Source organism: Pelodiscus sinensis, chromosome 5, assembly GCF_052426305.1.
Source record: "Pelodiscus sinensis isolate ZL-2025 chromosome 5, ASM5242630v1, whole genome shotgun sequence".
Taxonomy (NCBI): Eukaryota; Metazoa; Chordata; order Testudines; family Trionychidae; genus Pelodiscus; species Pelodiscus sinensis.
This window is the reverse complement of record NC_143056.1, coordinates 132,662,245-132,683,369: the sequence shown is the minus strand read 5'-3', so window position 1 is coordinate 132,683,369 and position 21,125 is coordinate 132,662,245. Positions and strand designations below refer to the sequence as shown.

At 43.5% G+C, this 21,125-nt stretch overlaps 3 protein-coding genes across 3 annotated transcripts; 2 read left to right on the top strand and 1 right to left on the bottom strand.

Moving 5' to 3' along the window:
- The first annotated feature begins 3,207 nt into the window (after window positions 1-3,207).
- LOC149524407 (olfactory receptor 5W2-like) lies at window positions 3,208-4,152 on the top strand. The gene has a single exon (XM_089778235.1). The coding sequence runs from the start codon at window positions 3,208-3,210 to the stop codon at window positions 4,150-4,152; it is 945 nt and encodes a 314-aa protein (XP_089634361.1).
- Window positions 4,153-14,064: 9,912 nt separating this feature from the next.
- LOC102462706 (olfactory receptor 5AR1-like) lies at window positions 14,065-15,391 on the bottom strand. The gene is made up of 2 exons (XM_089778234.1): window positions 15,384-15,391; window positions 14,065-15,013 (listed from the first exon to the last, which is right to left on the bottom strand). Exons 1-2 carry the CDS (start codon window positions 15,389-15,391, stop codon window positions 14,065-14,067), a joined length of 957 nt encoding a protein of 318 aa, XP_089634360.1.
- Window positions 15,392-19,797: 4,406 nt separating this feature from the next.
- LOC142829338 (olfactory receptor 8U9-like) lies at window positions 19,798-20,736 on the top strand. Its single transcript, XM_075928826.2, has one exon. The coding sequence runs from the start codon at window positions 19,798-19,800 to the stop codon at window positions 20,734-20,736; it is 939 nt and encodes a 312-aa protein (XP_075784941.2).
- Window positions 20,737-21,125: the final 389 nt, after the last annotated feature.

The following is a 21,125-nucleotide window of genomic DNA, read 5'->3' as shown; positions in this document are numbered from 1 at the left end:
ACTAAGCCTGGGGATAACAGTGTCCTGCTGGCCATTCTGGGATTTAACTCTCCAACAGTGCAACCTCCTCTGCGGGTGCCTCGCCACTGTCACTTCTGCTCTGCACCCACCACACCATGACCCACATTAATCCTCAGATAGCAACAACCTTTTCTGGACACAGCACCCCACTCTAGTATGCCCTCCATACTGAGGAAATGACAGTTCTTAGTCCTACCACGTGCCTCAGTGGCCAACTGCACCCCAAGGTTCAGTTCCTGACCTCAAGAGCATGATGCAGTCTGGACACCTGCCATTCTCCTCATTTGCAAGTGGGGTGCAAAGAAGGGGGTGACCCAAACCTGCCTGCTATCCTGGGTTGCGACTGAGGGAACCTATGGATGTCAGCTACTTACCTCCCCTTTTCCAACATTTTCCTGTTTCCTTGATCCACTTCCCTGTAGTCACAGCCTCTTTTTAATCCCTGTATCAGGGCTTCAGTCTGTCAGTCACTCAGGCTGTAGCTCCCTTTCCCTCCCCAGACCTTACCCACCACTGCTTTATCTGTGGTGCTCCTATCCAGGCAACCAATCCAGGCAACATTCCAGGGAGCATTCTGTTCACCAGCCCTTCTTGTATGTGCCAGTCTGTGTGGGTCAGCCATACCACTACAAGGCAATAATAGGACTGCCAATAGCCTTACATTTTTTTTGTAAGGCACATAATTAGGGTTACTCCCATTCAGAGATGGGCAAACAGAGGCAGAAAGAATTTAAAGGCCCCCTTTTTCAAATAGGTCCATAGGCTCGCAGAATTAGTTAATGCTTTTAAAAATGCTGCCTCTGGAGAGACCCTTTCAATGGGTTCATTTCCGCTATGCAGAGAAGCAAGGAAATTAATAATGGAGATCAGATGTTTGTGGTCATGTGCTGAGCTTCTCTGGTCACCATGGGTATGCCTACATAGCAGCATTATTTCAGAAGAATTGACATTATTTCGAAATTATATTGTGTGCGTCTACACTGTAAGCCTTTACTTCAAAATAATACCAAATTCAAGGATTTCTTACTCAAACTCCTGTAACCCTCATTTCACGAGGGGCAAGGGAAGGTGAAGGAAACGTGTGCTTCCCTTGACTTCCTGCTGTGTAGACAGCACCAAAAGCCAAATTAGGCTATTTCAACTTCAGCTTCGCAATTGAAGTTACATATCTTAATTCAACTTTTGCTCTGCAGTGTAGATGTACCCCATGTGTCTTCTATCAAACAAAATCAGTGAACCAATCTGTCCTATTTTGGGGAGTGACATAGCAAGGGAAAGGCATATCATAGGCTCCATCAAGACTGCAAGCCTATTTCGAGAAAGCGTCTAAACTGCAACCAGTACTTTCAAAAAAGCAAGGAGCTTTTTCAAAAGAGAGCACCCAAGCAGTTTGGACGCTCTCTTTCGAAAAAGCAGTTTTCATTATATAGCGCCTTTTTTCGAAAGAGCACTTTCAGAAAAAGGCATTTTTCCTTGTAAAACAAAGTTTTCCACGGTCAAAAAAACTACCACGTTCTTTTGATTTACTTTTGAAAGAATGCAGCAGCAGTCTAGATGCAGGGGAAGCTTTTTCGAAAAAAAGACCACTTTTTTTAAAAAACCCTGTAGTCTAGACACGCCGATAGATAGATAGATAGATAGATAGATAGATAGATAGATAGATAGATCAGGAGGACTCCAATATATCCTACAGATTTCACGTGCCACCTGTTGCGGACAAGGGGGTGATTCTGAACCTAGGAATGTCCGTGGTTCCCTGTCAATGGTTCCCAGTATGTCTTGGACTTTTCATACAGACTAAAGTAATGTAATTAGTGAGCTTCAGCTCCATCACACATTCTGTTCCTTTAACTGTGTGGTTTTTGTTGTTGCTGTTGTTGTTTTGTTAAAATTGGTAGAGAAGGTTCCTGAAAATATGTTAATGGGATTTTTCAAGCAATTATATTTTTCATTGACTTTGTAATCTTTCCATCAAAATACCAATCACCCTCCCCCCTCCTCAAACTCTGTCTGTGGGACTCTGGTGATATTTCAGGGCAGTTCAGCAAGGGAAGAGTCTATCGTGCATCAAGGGGGATGGAGTCCAGCCGGGGATCCTGACAATATTGGACTGTGGTGACTGAGGCATCTCCGTGGTATTTCTGAGGGGATCTAATGTGTTTTCAGCCATAAGCTTTCAGTCTCCACAAACAAAGACTTTGCTGCTCAGCTCGACACAGTCCCAAGGTTGAACTTTGAAAACAGGAAGATGAATTAAACACTCTGTTGTACTGTGTATCTCTGATAGAAATTGCATCATTTAGTGACACAGGAGAAAAGAGTGTGCCAAACTAATCCCATGGGAATGAGTTACACTCAGCAACGTAATTAGGCTTTCTGCTGCTCTGAGCTCAGTTATTGCTAGTTACTTCAGGGAGCATGTCCCATGGATCGAAGATCTGACTATAAGTTATCAAACGCCAAAAATTGGCACTTTCTTTTGATGGGGAAACACCACCACATCACTCTCTCCTCAGCAGGTACGTGCTGTTGTCCTTCATTACAGTCACACACTCATGCAGACACCATGGTGAACAGCAGGTACTGAATTCATGACCAACAATACCACAAAGTCACAGCCCAACCTGAGCTATAGAAAGAAACCACATAATGGGAAAAAATAGGCAATTAGATAGTCCCTGAAGCCTGTGGTTTCCATTATTTCTCAGGATTTCCATATAGAATCATGTAAATACCATTTCACAGGTAAAAAAAAAAGCTTACTTAGCTTAAGATGGGGTGAGAGTAAATGGGTGACAATCTTTCCACTCTCTTTGGGCAAGGGGAGCCCTGTGGCTTGGCATGTGTGTTTGGGGTAACGCTTGTGTATTGTGCTAAGGAATAGCCCTCCTCACACCGAGATGATTCTCTCACAGCAGTGTCACAAGTCAGTGCTTGTGTGTGTGTGGCACAAATAACCTGCGTGTCTCTGTATTTGTGTAGTGTGTGCATTGTATGGAACAACTGGAGTGACCAGCTGTGAACATCTGGCTCTGTTAACTAAGCCCATCACCAATTTTATTGTGGTGCCCATTAAGAAACTGATCTGCATTTTTCTTCACTTAATTTCTTAGTGAGAAAGGACATGTTGCCCGAGCCATCTACTTTCCCACTTCACTGTAGCTGCTTGATCTCGATTCAGAGGAGATGGAAGAGGGAAATCACTCCGTGGTGACTGAGTTCATTCTCTCAGGACTGACAGATCGGCCAGAGATGCAGGTCACCCTGTTTGCATTGTTCTTACTGATTTATGTTACGACCCTTATCTGTAATGGGGGGATGATCTTGTTAATCACAATTGACCCCCGACTCCACACCCCCATGTACTTTTTCCTCCGGAACTTGTCTTTCTGTGATCTCTGCTGTTCCACAGTAATTGCCCCTAAGATGCTGCAGAATTTCTTAGAAGAGAGGAAGAGCATTTCCTACACGGCCTGCGCTGTGCAAATGTATTTCTTTTTTGTTTGCGCAGACACTGAGAGTCTCTTGCTGGCTGTGATGGCGTATGACCGTTATGTGGCCATCTGTAACCCACTGCTCTATATGGTCAATATGTCCAGGCAGCGCTGTAACCAGCTGGTGTCTGGGGTGTGTGCTGTGGCGTTGGTGGATGCAATGATACTCACCTGTTGTACATTTCGGCTGTCATTCTGCAGCTCCAACATCATCAGGCATTTCTACTGTGAAATGCCCTCTCTGATGGCACTCTCCTGCTCTGACACACACATCAATGAGATGGTGATGGTTGCTTCTTTGTGCTACACCGTAGTGATCACCACTGTGACTATCCTCCTCTCCTATGTCTACATCATCTCCACTATCTTGCAGATCCACTCTGCAGAGGGTCGGCGCAAAACCTTCTCCACCTGCGCTTCCCACTTGACTGCAGTGATACTGTTTCACAGCACTCTCATTTTCATGTGTTTACAACCCACCCCCAGCGATTCCATGGGCACTGACACAGACAAAATAGCCTCCTTGTTCTACACGCTGGTGATCCCCATGTTGAACCCCCTCATCTACAGCCTGAGGAACAGGGAGGTGAAGGACACCCTGAGGAAAGCCACGAACAAACTCCTCAGCAAGTCTTGAATCTGTTCATCCCAGTGCTGGTTGAGTGATGGGGATTCGAAACCAAAATTAAATTCCCAGCCCATAGTGATGTCGTCTTATAGAGCTCGTGGTAGTATTGTTCATTATTACATTGATATTAGTATGTGTTTGTTTGTATTCCAACAAGGCCTGCTGGCCCCAACTGAGATCGGGGGTTTTTTAATGCTATTATTCCAGCCAAAATAAAGGAGACACCTGATTCACATGTGTGAGTATGTAAATATACATTATTTGCTTTAAAACCATGGATCTGTTTGTATTTGGAAGGAAGTAGGGTGGGAATCAAATGTCCCTTTTCATTCTAGCTGGGTTGGTTTCATTATGATGCATGTGATTTCTATTGGAAAGGGAGTTGAAGAAGTTGTCCATGCATCATTTTCATCACATCATCCCTTACTTCATCATAAGGGAAAAACAAAACAAATAGGAAGCTGATGTCAAAGGCTGTGTCTATACTGTAAAGAAAAGTCAGAAAAAGATACTCAAATTGCGAATCTTTTTCCTATTTTCTTTCAGAAGAGGCTTTTCTGAAATTTGGTGGGTCTGCATGGTGCCACATTTAAAAAAAAAGTCCTCTTTTGGCACATCCCTTCTTCCTTGTACAACGAGATTTACAGAGATGGCAAAACAGCACGTCCACTTTTCCAAAAAAATGTTTTGGAAAAGTGGACACATTCCTTGGGTATCTACGGTATCCTGGAGCTGCAGTGCAGACATAGCCTAAGAGAGAGCATGGTGTGTGTGCATCCTCTGTCACAGTCTGCACTGAATAGAATATGAAAGAGCATAAAAATGTGAATTTCCTCTACAATATGAATTAAACAGAGATAAAATCAAACACCAAATATTTACACCTCATGAGCGAGTGAGCTATGCGTTCTTGCTCTTCATTTTCTTTGGATGTATTATAGACTGTGAAGGGTAGTAGTTGTGGTAACTGTATAGCTCCAGGGTCTTTCAGTGAGAAACGGAGGAAGCTGTGCCCAAAATTGATTTTTTCGTTGATGGCTTATTAGAAAGTATTCATCTCAATCTGATCCAAACCTGAAAATTGCTTCAACATTTAACAAACTAAAAACATTGACCAAAATGTTATTTGAGGAGGAAAGGAGGATTTTGCATGGCCAAAAATGCTACGTCTTTTCCTGACTCCTTCTGCTTCAATGTAAATGCAATGACAAGGAGGGGATAGGCTGGCTAAATGGATGGGAGCGGAAGAGGTGATGATGCTGCTGTTTGCCTTGTAGGCTTCAATCCAGTGCTCAGAGCACTCATGTGGGATGGGAGATTCGGGTCAATCCCCGTCTGTCTGGTGTGTTGAAGCAATTTGAAAGTGGGTCTCCCACACTGCTGGGAAGCACGCTGGAGACTATCTGTGTCACCTCCTGGGTCTTCCTTAGGGCTGGGCAATGCTCACACTGAATGTTGATTCAAGTTATGCTACTGCAAATTGATGTAGCTTAGTTTGACGTGCAGCGCTGCCCACATCCTACACACACCATGCTGTGTCAATGAGAGAACTATGGAACCGAACCATTGTAACTTAGATCATCTGCCAGTATCAGTGTTCACCAGCCTTGAGACAGATCCTCTGCGGGCGCTGGGTATAGACATCGATGAGCAATTGCTGCCTCATTGATCTGATGTGTCTCCACCACATGACAAACAAACCCGGCTTCATGTCTGGCAACAGTATCAATGTTACTAGTGGTGCAGCTCTGGCCTCAGTGTCTCCTGCTGGAGCTGTGGCATTCCTGAGAGCCCCAGACAGAATCTCAGGGCCAGGCAGAGAGAATGATTCTATTGACTGGTTGCCAGACGCACCCACCTAAAGAGGAAGATGCTCAACTTCCTGTCCCTGTTTCCATGGGTTGGTCATTTGTGTTACACAGTAGAACCACTTGGAAGGAGAGATTGAGAGCGACCCAGACAGGACTAGCTCATTGCTCTGTGGCTGGGATTCTTTCTGGAAAGTCAGGAAACCCAAGAGCACATCTGAGCCCAGTATTGAGCAGACAAGGGAATTGAACCTGGATCTCCCACCTCACTGTTGAACAGCCTGACTACTGGCCAATATATCACAAAAGGCACCTCTGACTTCTTATTTTGGCTACATTTGTCCAGAACCGAAATCCTTCCCCAAAGACATGCTCATGGTTTTGGGACAAAGCTTTCTTGAGAATTTCTAACATATTTGTGAATCGTTTCAAGTGATCCAAAGATTCATTTTTTTACAATAATTTATTAGTCCATAAGAAATTCAGCCCTTTCCAGAGACATTTGTGTAATGGTCACCGCACTGAATGTTGGCATTGAAAAGACTGGGTTATGGAGCCACTGATTTCAAGGCCTTGTCTGTACGCTGGTATCAATAGACTAAGGGAGTGGAGCCTCATAACTCCGGGTATGTCTAGACTACATGGCTCCGTCGATGGAGCCATGTAGATTTTTTTTTTTTGGCAAAGGCAAATGAAGCCGCGATTTAAATGATCGCATCTTCATTTAAATTTACGTGGCTGCCCTGCTGAGCCAACAAACAGCTGATCAGCTTTGATGTCGGCAGGGGAGCGTCCAGACTAGCACACTGAGCGGACAAACAGCTGATCAGCTGTTTGTCGGCTCAGCGCAGCAGCCATGTAAATTTAAATGAAGACGCGATCATTTAAATCGCGGCTTCATTTGCCTTTGTCTACAACCCTCATCTACATGGCTCCATCGATGGAGCCATGTAGTCTAGACAGAGCCTCCCTGACTAGGTGATCTTAGTTTCCATAGGCAACATTAACAAACTGATAACATGCTCCACTCTTTGCTGATAATCACAATAAAGACAAATAGATACTTCAAACCCAAGCTCTCCCATTATTCCACACACTATAAATAAACAATGAAATAACAACCGTATGGGTCAGCAACTTGATTTTCACTTTTCATGTTCCATGATGAAAAAATTAAAGATATCTTTTGAGAATGCGGGGATTCTTTGAAATATGAAACACCTATCAGTATGTACAATAATGATTGTTTTCCCCATTCCAATTATTCGGAAGCAGGATTTTCAGAAACTTTCACTTATTCAGGGTGTCTGTGGACCAGTATGAAAATATGGATCTTTAATTCTCTCTGTGCCCACCTCTGAATTTGAGTACTCATACTTGCCTGCCATGTACAAAATTTATTAAAATTTGTAGGTCCTTATATACACCTCTTCAACAGTCTACCTCTGAGCACCTGAAAAACTTTGTTTTGATTGTCATAACTTCCATTTTAGGTAGCATGATATTATCTCCATTTCAGAAATGATGAGCTGAGGCACAGAGAAAGTTCATGTCTTGCTTCAAGGTCAGACAAGAGGTCTGCAGTAAAGCCAGGAACTAAGCCCCAAATTATAGAGTTCTAAGGTAATGCTCTACCTACTAGATAATGCTTCTCATGCCAATAGAGAAACAGTTGTGTAAAACCATTGTGTAAAAGAGTTGTGACACAGCTTCTCTTTCTCTGAAGAAAGCTCATAATCTGCTGATCATCATTGTTCTGGTAAACTGTGTGTAGCAACATTCTATATAAAATTGTAAGATTCTACTGTAAAATGAATTGAGCTGTTGTGACTTCAGAAAAGCAGGGACAAAGCGTTTTCTTAGAGTCAAATATCAAATTGGTGCCTCGGCCAGGGGTCAACCAGGTTCAATGATATATCGCCTGGTGAAGAAGAAGGGTTTGAGTGAGAAATCTACATTTTGACTAACAGGCAGCTAGAGTTTTCTTTCCATTCAGACATTGTCTTAAGAACCTCAAGCTGAAGATGTTTCTTGCAAAAGAGAAATGACCATGAGAAGCAAACGCACATACCTGAAATGTACTATCCCTTCCTATCTCTATGCTCACAACATCAAAAACAATCTGGAGTAAAGGATTTGGACTGTAACATTGGACTAGAGAGTGCTGGTTGAAAGGCATTCAACTGGTGTTGCAGCAGTAGGTAGTGAGAGAAATCTTTGCTCTGAATTCCTTTAGCCTGTTGATTTAGTAGTTAGTTGCATTTTACCTTGTATTCCTTTGTATCCAATTCTGTGCCTCATTATTTGCAATCACTTTAAAATATTTCTGTAGTCAGTAAATCTGTGTTATTGTTTAATGGACGCCTGTGTAGTCTTGTATTGAAATATTTAAGAATCTACTTGAGAGGAGCACATGCCATGCTATATTAATAAAATGACAGACTTTATATGAGCTGGTGTTGTCCAGGGAGATGCTGGACAGTCCAAGGCACATAGTCCATTCTGCATCACTAGGCCTAGAGGTGAGGTGTGAGTTATTTCCAGGTAATGAGGAAAAGGAACAGCGGAACAAAGTTTACATAATAAGTACAGAACGGAAAGTGTGAAAGTCACAGTGGCACACACAGCATTTATAATCTATAGCTCTCAAAGCACTTTACAGCTGCCTGATCATTTCATATTATTCATTGTCCTAGTAGAGTTCCTCACATAGAAGGGTTTTAAGGGATTTGCATAGAATTGCTCAGTTGGGGGTCTGTCTACACTAGCCTCCTAGTTCGCACTAGGGAGGCTAATGTAGGCATTCGAAATTGCAAATGAAGCCCAGGATTTAAATATCCCGGGCTTTGTTTGCATGTTCCCATCCGGTTGCCATTTTGAAATTCCACTAGCCCGAAGTAACTGCCTTAGTTCGAATTAACTGTTACTCCTCCTGGAATGAGGTGTGGTTTTGAGAGCTGAATCCAAATCTTATTCTCAAGGGTCTGGTACGTGATTCAGTGGGTATGTTATGGGCAGGAGTGGCCCAAGCCAGGCTGAGGCAGCTGGTGCCCCAGGCGGAACGCGCAATCTGCATCCCCGCCTGCACGGCCATCGATGGGCCGTCAGTGGGGTGACGTCATCATGGGGCGCTGTTGAAGGCGATGCCCTAGGCGACGGCCAAGTCGGCCTATAGCCATGGGCTGCCCCTGGTTGTGGAATGGTCTGATTCTGAGCTAGTTTACAACAGGCTCCAGATGAACTCTGCTGGCATTATTAGCATTCCTCTGGAGTGATACCAGTGAAACTGTGTTTTCTGGACATTTAATAATTATTGCTGCTCTTCCCTGGACCATCTCCAATTCATCCTGAATTCATCCTGAATTGGAGTGCTACCAGAAATGGACACAACACTGTAGTTGAGGCCTATTCAGCCCAGAGCAGAGTGGAGGAATTACTTCTCATGTCTTACTTAGAACACTGCTGTAAATACATCCCAGAATCATGTTTGGGCTTTTTTTTCCAGCAGAGTCACACTGTTAACTCATATTTAGCTTGTTGTCCTCTATGATGTATAGGTCCCTTTCTGCAGTACTCCTTCGTAGGCCGCCATTTCCCATTTTATATGTGTGTAACTGATTATTCCTTTCTAAGGATATGTCTATACAGCAACATTATTTCAAAATAACCAGTGTTATTTCGAAATAACTTAGTCCGCATCTACACAGCAGGCAGTTATTTCAAAATAATGTCAAAAAATGGTCAAGCTGAAGGACTTCTTACTCCAACTCCTGTAACCCTCATTGTACAAGGAGTAAGGGTACGTCTATACTGCATTTTTATTTCGGGTTACCAGAAGTATCCTGAAATAGCAATGCCACATCTTTAAAAGCACTCACTATTAGACCGTGCCAAATTTCAAAATAAGCTCTTTTGACTTAGACTTGGAATAAGCTATGCAATTTGCATAGTGCAAATTGAGTAGCTTATTCCGACACAAGGGCTGTGTCTAGACTGGCAAGTTTTTCCAGAAAATCAGCAGCTTTTCCGGAAAAACTTGCCAACTGTCTACACTGGTCGCTTGAATTTCCGCAAAAGCACTGACAATCTCATGTAAAATCATCAGTTCTTTTCCGGAAAAACTATGCTGCTCCCATTCAGGCAAAAGTCTTTTTCTGAAAGACTTTTGCCCAAAAGGGCCAGTGTAAACAGCATAGTTCTGTTTTCCACAAAAAAGCCCCGATCGCGAAAATGGCGATCGGGGCTTTTTTGTGGAAAAGCGCGTCTAGATTGGCCACGGACGCTTTTCTGCAAAAAGTGCTTTTCCGGAAAAGCATCCTGCCAATCTAGACGTGCTTTTCCGAAAATGCTTTTAACGGAAAACTTTTCTGTTAAAAGCATTTTCGGTAATTCATGCCAGTCTAGACGTAGCTAAGGTGTCTAGACGCACCCTAAGTGAGGTACTTTGCATTTGTCCTTCTTGAATTTCATCTTATTTACCTCAAACCATTCCCAGTTCTCTGATTCTGTGACTGGCCCATTCTTGTTTCAATTGAGGGGCAAAAACCTTTCAGACTATTCCATTTGCCCATGAATTGGGTGGTACATCTTTGTTTTTCCTTCCATCATCTTCAATGAGTTCAGAAGGATGGAAGCAGAACCAAGTGAGAAACCTAAAATCAGCTTCAGAGTCAAACCTTTCCCAGTTTGCTCATCATATCCTTGTTACCCTTGGAGCCGCTGCCTGAGGGAGCTGAGGTTAAATTTGCCTTTGATTGCTCTCAGCTTTGCTCCCTGGAGCATCTTTGCTCCCAGGACAACAGTTGTGCAGAGGACATGCCATTAATGTTGTTGCCACATCTTTCCTTGTGGATATCAAGCACAGAGGACAAGATCTCCAGATGGTGTAGAGCACTGTAACCCACATCAGGGCATTTGAATATGGGACAAAAATGAGGTCAACCGAGTCCACTTTTTTGGTTGGCTGCTTTCACCAGAGGAAGGCCAATCCTTTCAGCAGAGTTAATCTGGAGTCTGTTGCAGCCTAGCTCAGAATCAGACTAACAACATACCTAGTGTATCGTTGTGCATAAAATGTGGGACCTGTTCTCAACATAGCTGCTCCCCAACTAGCTATTTTGGACTAATCCCTTAATCTGAGGAACTCTATTAGGACAGTGGATTATATGAAATTAACAGACAGCTGTATAGTGCTTTGAAAGCTATATATTATTAATACTATGTGCTACTGCAACTCTTTCACACTTTCAGTTCTGCGCCTATTGTGTAAAATTTCTTCACAGTTTCTTGTCTGCTTCACCTTCAAATAACTCACACTTCAGTCACTGGGATCTACCTATGGTAGCTTCCTGACAAAAGAATCCCCAGCTGCTTTTCAACACAGAGCACTAATCTCTAGGTCACAGGTTCTAGTGTTGTGTCTGCTAGGCTACGTCTACACTGGCCCCAAATTCCAGAAAAGTGATGCAAAGCAGGTAAGTCAGAATAGGGAAATCCGTGGGGGATTTAAATATCCCCCGCGGATTTAAATAAACATGTCCGCCGCTTTTTTTCCGGCTTGGGGAAAAGCCGGAAAAAAGCGTCTAGACTGGCACGATCCTCCGGAATAAAGCCCTTTTCCGGAGGATCTCTTACTCTTACTTTCAGCTCAGTACTTTATACAATAAAGTGTTTTAATATTCCATATAATGCTGCCATACATTTTTAACCAGAACGATGATGATCAGCAGATTATGAGCTTTCTGAAGAGAAAGTGGGGCTGTATAGTCATTCTTTTACATAAAGATTTTACTTAATTATTTCTCTATTGTTATGAAAAGGAAAGACTGTCCAGAAGGTAGAGCATTAGCATAGAACCTATAGCTTTGGGCTTAGTTCCTGGCTTTAATGCAGACTTCTTGTGTGGCCTTGAAACAGGTCATTAACTTTCTCTGTGCCTCAGCTCATCATTTCTGAAATGGAGATAATAAAGCAGTACCTAACACGGAAGTTCTGACAAAACAATAATGATTTTGAGGTGCTTAGAGGCAGTATGTATATGGGGACTTACCTGCGTTATGGCAAAGTTCATTAAAGTTTGTAAGTGCTGTATGATTATTTCCATTTAGAGGTGGGCAGAGAGAATTAAAGAGCCATATTTTCATTCTGGACTATAGCCTCCCTGAATTAGTGAAGGCTTGTAAAAATATTGCTTCCATATAACTGGAATGACAAATGCAACTACATATTGAACACAGAGGCCAATGTTTCATATTTCAAAAAATCCCAACCCTCTTAAAGGATATCTTTAATTTTTTCATCATGGAACATGGAAAGTGAAAATCAAGTTGCTGACCCATACGGTTGTTACTTCATTGTGTATTTATTGTGTGTAGAATAATGAGAGAGTTTGGGTTTGAAGTATCTATCTGTCTTTATTGTGATTATCAGCAAAGAGTGGAGCTTGTTATCAGTTCGTTAATGTTGCCTATGGAATTTAAGATCAGCCAGTGTAGGGATTATGACACTCCACTCCCTTAGCCCTTTGTGATCAAAGGACTATACAAAGGGCCCTGAAATCAATGGCTCCATAACCCAGTCTTCCCATAGTCAACTTTCACTGTGGCGACCATTATACAAATGTGTCTAGAAATTTCTAGTGGACAGATATTTTATTATTCATAACAGTGTGAGCATTGCCGAGCCGTGAGGAAGACCACGACATGACACGGCCAGTCACCAGGGTGCTCCCCAGCAGTGTGAGAAGCCCAATTTCAAATTGCTTCAACACACCAGACAGAGGGGGATTGACCCGTGTCTGCCACATTGCATGCGAGTGCTCTGATCACTGGATTGAAGCCGATAAGGGACGCAGCATCATCACCCCCTCTTCCTCTCCCATCCATAAGAACGGCCGTACTGAGTCAGACCAAAGGTGCATCTAGCTCAGTAGCCTGTCTGCTGACAGTCCCCAGGTGCCCCAGAGAGGGTGTACCAAAGACAATGATCAAGCGATTTGTCTCCTGCCATCCCTCTCCAGCCTCTGATAAACAGAGGCCAAGGACACCATTTTATCCCCTGGCTAATAATTTCATGGAGGTTAGGTTCATAAAAGACTATCTAGCTTCTCTTTAAACTCTATTATAGTCCTAGTCTTCACAGCCTCCTCTGGCAACGAGTTCCACAGGTTGACTACATACTCCAATTTGCCAGTCTAGCCCTTCACTGGCGTAGAGTTTACATTGAAACATAACAAGGAAAGAAAAGACATTTGCCATTTCTGGACATGTAAAATGTTTACTTTTGGTCAATGTTTACAATTTGCCAAATGTTTACGGAATTTTCAGACTTAGATTTCATTGAGATGAACATTTTCTAAGCAGCCGTGAATTTAAAACATCAGTTGTTGATGCAGATTCATGAATTTCTCACCCACAGTCCTCTGAGCCATAGAATTCCCCAAATCCCTACACCTCAGATTCTGTAATACATTCCAAGAGAAGCGCAAGACACAAAGCAAACCTGCTGATAAGATGCAAATACCTAGTGTCTGTTTTTATCTCTGCATTTACTTTAAGTTGTAGAGAAAACTCACACTTTCTATGCTATTTTGTATTCCATTTAGTGCAGACTGTCACAGATATACACACACACCTCGTGCTCTCTATTACAAACCACACTCCTATTTGTTATGTTGTTCCCTTAAGTGAAGGACATTGTGAGAAGAATCATGTTGTTCCTCATGGTACCTGGACACAAAACTAGGGGATAATCTCTGCAAAACCCTCCTTGGGTTCAGCCATAGAAATCACACACATCATAATGAAATCAACCCATGAACCAAGAAACCAACCCAGCAGGAAATACAAATAGCTCCATGGTTTCAAAGCAAATGACATATATTTATTACTCACACATGTGAACCAGGTACCTCCTTTAACGTTGCTGGAGTAATAGTATAATACAGCCCTGATCTCAGTTAGGGCCTACAGGACTTATTGGAATATATACAAATTAATAATAAGAACAATATAACCATGAACAAAACCACCATGAGTTTTGCAACATGACATTGTTATGGGCTTGGAAATGAGTTCACCTTTTTACACACAGACACACAAACAGATGAACTGATTCAAGCATGGGTCAGGAGTTTATTCCTGGCTTTTCTCAGAGCATCTTTCACCTCCCTGTTCCTTAGGCTGTAGATGAGGGGGTTCAACAGGGGGATCACCAGCGAGTAAAAAACTGAAGCTATTTTGTCTGTGTCCATGGAATAGCTGGAAGTGGGTCGCAAATATATAAAAAGGAGGGTGCCATAAAATATGACCACTGCTGTCAAGTGGCAAGCGCAGGTGGAGAAGGCTTTGTGCTGGCCCTCGGCAGAGCGGATCTGCAGGATGGTGGGAATGATATAGACATAGGAGAGAAGGACAATCACAACACTGCTGACTATAATGATGCATGTGCAGGCAAACATCACAATCTCATTGATGCGTATGTCAGAGCAGGAGAGCGCCAGTAGTGGGGGGATGTCACAGAAAAAATGACTGATGATATTTGAGTGGCAGAATGACAGCCGAAATGTCAGACACGTGTGTATCATTGAATCCACCAGACCCATGGCACACACCCCAGCCACCAGCTGGCTACAAAGCTGTCGGGACATGGTGACCGTATAGAGCAGCGGGTTACAGATGGCCACATAACGGTCATATGCCATCACAGCCAGCAAGAGACACTCAATATCTGTAAGAGAGACAGAGAAATACATTTGCACAGCACAGGCAGTGCGAGAAATGCTTTTCCTCTTCGCTAAGAAATTCTGCAGCATCTTAGGGGCAACAGTTGAGGAATAGCAGAGATCACAGAAGGACAAATTACAAAGGAAAAAGTACATGGGGGTGTGAAGTCGGTGGTCATTCATGATTAACAAGATCATCCCCCCGTTCCACATCAGAGTGGTAACATAAATCAGTAGGAACAACACAAACAGGGGAATCTGCAGCTCTGGACGATCTGTCAGTCCTGAGAGAATGAATTCAGTCACCACGGAGTGATTTCCCTCTTCCATCTCCTCTGATCTGAGATCAGGCAGCTATAGTAATGTGAGGAGGTGGATGGCTTGGGGAAATTATCCCTTCTCTGTAACAAATTAAGGGAAGAAAACTGGAGATCAATTTCTTAATGGACACCAATTCAGGATCAAAGAAGAGCTTAGTCCACAGAGCCAGATGTTCACAGTTGGTCATGTCGGGTGTCCCATTCACTGCACACATTGTACGCATACAAGGACACCAGGTTAATGGTGTCCCACTCCTCTTCAATAATCTGAGCAACAAAAAGTGACTTGTGAGTTTCTTGTGAGAGAATCAGGCTAAACACCATCTCGGATTGCTTAGCTCAGGAAGGGGTGACAGTAAGGGTATGTCTAAACTACATGGCTCCGTCAACGGAGCCATGTAGATTTGTTGTTTTGGCAAAGGCAAATGAAGCCGCGATTTAAATGTCTCTATGAAAACCGTAAGAGACACTGGAAACCACCCACCTCAGTGACTATGTAATTGCCTAATGTGTTGTGTCTTTAGCTCAAAGGATGGGATCCGAACAGAGGCTTTTAATGCTGGAGACCGTGAATGAAAAATCTTCTGGTCACTGTGGGGTCTGTCCGAGTGTGCCGGTGATACAGGACAGCAGCACCTACCTGCTGAGGAAGAGATGTGGTGGGGTTTCCCCATCGAAAGAAAGTGCCTCTTTTGAGGGCTCAATAAGTTTTATACAGAGATCTGTGCTCTCTGGGACATAGTCTCTAAAGTAAGTGGGAATAACTGAGCTCGGAGATGCACAGCACCTAATTAGAGAGATCAGTGATCCAAAGTCACCCTTGGTGTAACTCATGACCTGGGGATTAATTGGCAGCACTCTTTCCTCTTGTGTTCTTAAATTATGCAATTTCTATCTGTTGCAGACCATTCACTATGATGGTCTATGTCCTTCTCTAGCTACGTCACTCTCGCAAAAAGGCCAAACAGTCTCACTCACCTGCTCTCTATTTTTAATTGGGCATTTTTCTGTAAAGTTGAGAGGACCTATAGTGGCCTCTTCATATTCCACATGTTTGCCAGCAGCATTTTCCAAAGCATCCACTAATTCAGTGAGCCTATGGGCTAAAAAGAAATGGTGGGTCCTAAATTCTTTCTGCCTCTGTTTGCCCATCCTGGAATGGGAGTAACCCTGCTTATGTGCATTTCAGTAGGCTTCATGAATATTTGTAAATCTCGATATGGCCTTGTGGTGGGGGTGCCCGAGCCTCATCGGTTAAAGCAGCCTTAGAGATAACCCAGCCAATCAGAACAGGTCTTACTGAGCCAACCTGTAGGGGGAAGGCTTAGTGCAACAGCCAATCAGGGCCAGGCTGGCCCACATAAGAAAGACTGAAGCCTTGAGACAGGGATAAAGAAGGGGCTGAGACTATGAGGAAGTGGCTCAAGGCAACTGGAAGATGTTGGAAAAAGGTCAGTTTGTGGCTGACATTTATAGGTTAACTGAGTCACAATCCAGAGAAGCAGGCAGGCCTGGTTCCCCCCTCGTTTGCATGCCACTTGCAAATGAGGAGAGTGGCTGGTATCTGCTCAATTTTGCCTTTGTAGTAAGTTGAGAGTCAGTAACATGGAGTCAGGAGGCCTAAACAGAGGCCTGTAACATGAAAACAGCAACAGGCCTGCAATCTAGTGAGCAAGACTTTGGTTCAGTAACACAGGAGCCAAGAAAGAGGCCCTACTGATAATTGTGTGATTGTGTAAGTTAGGTAGAACATGGAAGGATACAGGGAGGCACTGGGTTCAGACTGTAAGCAAAAGTGGAGTAACAGAACATCTTAATAAGAAATGTCTTGGTACAAAGACTCTCTAAAAACTAATGCACATACCGACCTAGGTTCAGGACCAGGTCGAAATTGACAGCATGAAAGATAGTAAGTAAGCCCCCTTTCCGTAAGGTGAGGGGTGGTAACTAGGCAACAGAGGGTGGTAACCTGGTACGTAAAGAAGTGGGCTACGTCTAGACTGGCCCCTTCTTCGGAATAGGCATGCTAATTTCGAACTTTGGAATAGGGAAATCCACGGGGGATTTAAATATCCCCCGCGGGATTTAAATAAACATGGCCGCTGCTTTTTTTCCGGCTTGGGGAAAAGCTGGAAAAGAGCGTCCAGACTGGCGCGATCCTCCAGAATAAAGCCCTATTATTTAAATCCCCGCTTCATTGACTATATCAAGTAAACTACTGTACATGGCTCCATCGATGGAGACATGTAATCTAGACACACTGTAGGAGGGTTGGGATATGTTGGAGGGTAGGGAAATGATCCAGAGTGACCTAGCTAAATTGGAGGATTGGGCCAAAAGCAATCTGATGAGACTCAAAAAGGACAAGTGTAGACTCCTGCACGTGGGACGGAAGAATCCCAAGAACTGTTACAGGCTGGGGACCGACTGGCTAAGTAGCAGTTTGGCAGAAAAGAACCTGGGGATTACAGTGGATGAGAAGTTGGATATGAGTCAACAGTGTACCATCATAGCCAAGAAGGTTAATGATATATTAGGGTGCATTAAGAGGAGCATTTCCAGAAGATCTAGAGGAATGATTATTCCCCTTTATTCGACACTGGTGAGGCCATGTTTGGAGTATTACATCTAATTCTGCCCACTCCCGCCATTACAGAAAAGATGTGGATGCATTGGAGAAAGTCCAGCAGGGGGCAACAGAAATGCTCAGGAGGCTGGAGCACATGACCTAGGAGGAGAGGCTGAGGGATTTGGACTTGATTAGTCTATGGAAGAGAAGAGTGAGGGGGGATTTGATAGAAGCCTTTCACTACCCAAAGGGGGGTTTCAAGGAAGATGGCGAGAGGCTGTTCTCAGTAGTGGCAGATGGCAGGATGAGGAGCAATGATCTCAAGTTGCAGTGAGGGATGTCGAGGTTGGATATTAGGAAACTCTATTTCCTTTTGGGGATGGTGAAACACTGGGATGGGTTCCCTAGGGAGGAGGTGGAATCTCCATCCCCAGACATTTTTAAGTCTGAGCTTGACAAAGCCCTGGCTGGGATGATTGAGTTGGGGTTGGTCCTGCTTTGGATAGGGGGCTGAACTTGATGACCTCCTGAGATCTCTTCCAGCCCTGTGTTTCTATGACTCTATGAATTAGTGAACGCTTTAGAAAACACTGCCTCCGGACAGAGCATTTCAACAGGTTCATTTCCACTTTACCGAGAAGCACCCAATGAACAATGGAGACTAGATGTTTGTGATCACGTGCTGAATTTCTCTGGTTACCATGTGTCGTCCATCAAGTAAAATCAGTGAACCTATGTGTTCTATTTTTTGGATTGACATAGCAAGAGAAAGACAAAGAATATCATAGTCTGTGATGGATTGATAGAGAGAGAGAGAAAGAGAGAGAGGCCTCCAATATATCATACAGGTTTCGCATTCCACCTGTTGGGGACAATGAGGCGATTCTGAACCTAGAAATGTCTGAGAAGATGTCAGTGGTTTCCAGCATGTCTCAGGCTTGTTATATAGACCCGTGTAATATAATTAGTGAGCTTCAGCTCCATTTCACATTCTGTTCCTTTAGCAAAACTACTGCTAAAGCTGGTGGAAAAGTTTCTTGAAAAGATTTTTATGGAATTTTCCATGACATTATCTTTTCCATGGAAATGTTCATCTTTCCATCAAACTACCAAACTCTCCCCTCCCAAACTGTGGCTTTAGGACTCTGGTGATGTTCCAGTGCCGTTCAACCTTGCTCATGGCAGAAAATATTGGGCTGTGTTTTCAGCCAAGCTTTCAGCTGCTACAAATGAAGCCTTTGTTTCTCAGCTCAACATAGTCCCAGGGTTGAACTTTGAAAACAGGAAGCTGAACTATACGCCCCGTGTAACTCAGGTAGAAATTGCACCATTCAGTAACACAGGAGGAAAGAGCACACCACATTAATTCCCAGAGTATAAGTCACACCAACAGTAACTTTGCTTCACTCAGTAGCTTAATTAGGTGTTGTGCCTCTTGAGATCAGTTATTCCTGGTTACTTCAGGGAGCATGTCCCATGGATCTGGCTATAAAACTTCCTGAACATTCAAAATTGGAACTTTCTCTTGATGGAGAAACACCACATCTCTCTTCTCAGCAGGTACGTGCTGTTGTTTTGCATCGCAGGCACACACACCTACAGACTCCATAGTGAACAGCAGGTATTGAATTCATGACTAACAGCACCAAAAGTCACCGCCCAACCTGAGCTATAGAAACACAACACATAATTGGGAAAAAAAGGCAACTACATAGTCCCTGAAGCCTGTGTTTCCATTATTTCTCAGGATTTCCACATAGAATCATGTAAATGCCATTTCACAGGCAAAAAAGCTTAATTAGCAGAGCACACAAGCCTTTCCCCAAACACACAAGCTGAGCCACAGAGCTCCCCTTGCCCAAAGAGGGTGGAAAGATTGACACTCATCTACTTTCACCCCGTGCAGCTAAGGAATGTTTCCACCCTGATTCTCTCTCAGCAGAGTCACAAGTCAGTTTGCTGTTCGGATTAATGAAAAGGAGTGTTTGTGTGTGTGTCACGAATATCCTGTGTGTCCTTGTATGTGTACTGTGTGTGCATTGTATGGAACAACTGGAATGAGCAGCTGTGAACATCTAGCTCTGTACACTAAGCCCATCCCTAGTTTTATACAGGTGCGCATTCAGAAACTGATCTGCATTTTTCTTCCCTTAATTTGTTAGGGTGAAAGGACATGTCACCTGAGCCATCTTCCTGCCAATTTCATTGTAGCTGCCTGATCTCGACTCAGAGGAGATGGAAGAGGGAAATCACTCGGTGGTGACTGAGTTCATTCTCTCAGGACTGACAGATCGTCTGGAACTGCAGGTCCCTCTGTTTGGGATGTTCCTACTGATTTATGTTATCACCCTGATCTGTAATGGGGGGATGATCTTGTTAATCACAATTGACCCCCGACTCCACACCCCCATGTACTTTTTCCTCGGGAATTTGTCCTTTTGTGATTTCTGCTGTTCCACTGTAATAGCCCCTAAGATGCTGCAGAATTTCTTGGCTGAGAAGAAAAGCATTTCCTACACTGCTTGTGCTGTGCAAATGTATTTCTTTCTTGTTTGTGCAGATATTGAGAGTCTCTTGCTGGCTGTGATGGCGTACGACCGTTATGTGGCCATCTGTAACCCCCTGCTCTATACTGTCGTCATGTCTAGGCAGCGTTGTAACCAGCTGGTATCTGGGGTATATTCTGTGGCATTGGTGGATGCATTGATGCTCACCTGTTGTACATTTCGGCTGTCATTCTGCCGCTCCAACATTATCAGGCATTTCTCTTGTGAAATCCCTTCTTTGATGGCACTCTCCTGCTCTGACACCCGCATCACTGAGATTGTGATGTTTGCTTCGACTTGCTACACAGTAGTGATCACCAGTGTGACCATCCTCCTCTCCTATGTCTTCATCATCTCCACCATCCTGCAGATCCGCTCTGCCGAGGGCCGGCGCAAAGCCTTCTCCACCTGCACTTGTCACCTGATTGCCGTCATCCTGTTTCACGGCACACTCCTTTTTATGTGTTTCCAACCCACCTCCAGCGATTCCATGGGCACAGACAAAATAGCCTCAGTGTTCTACACACTGGTGATCCCCATGTTGAACCCCCTCATCTACAGCCTGAGAAATAGGGAAGTGAAGGATGCCCTGATAAAAGCAATGAATAAATGCCTAGCCAATTACTGAATCTGTTCATTTCAATGAAGGCTGAGTGATGGGGAGCAGAAACAGGTGAATTCAATTCCCACCCTATTTCAATGTTATTTTGCAGTGCTCATGCTTGTATTGTTCATTATTACATGGATATTATTATTTGTTTGTTTGTATTTCAAGAAGGCCTACAGGCCCCAAGTGAAATCAGAGGTTTTTATGCTATTACTCTAGCAAAATTAAAGGAAGCAACTGTTTCACATGTGTGAGTATATAAATATATGTCATTTGCTTTGAATCCATGGATCAGTTTGTATTTGCAATGAAGGGGAAGTAGGAGTAACAAATATCTCTCTTTGTAGCAGAGTTGTTTCTTTGTACCTGCTTGGATTCCTTTTGATGTGCATGATTACTGTGGCTGAAGC

Bases quoted from the DNA above. Each gene is read 5' to 3' on its own strand.
- LOC149524407 (XM_089778235.1), top strand. From the start codon at position 3,208: ATGGAAGAGGGAAATCACTCCGTGGTGACTGAGTTCATTCTCTCAGGA.
- LOC142829338 (XM_075928826.2), top strand. From the start codon at position 19,798: ATGGAAGAGGGAAATCACTCGGTGGTGACTGAGTTCATTCTCTCAGGA.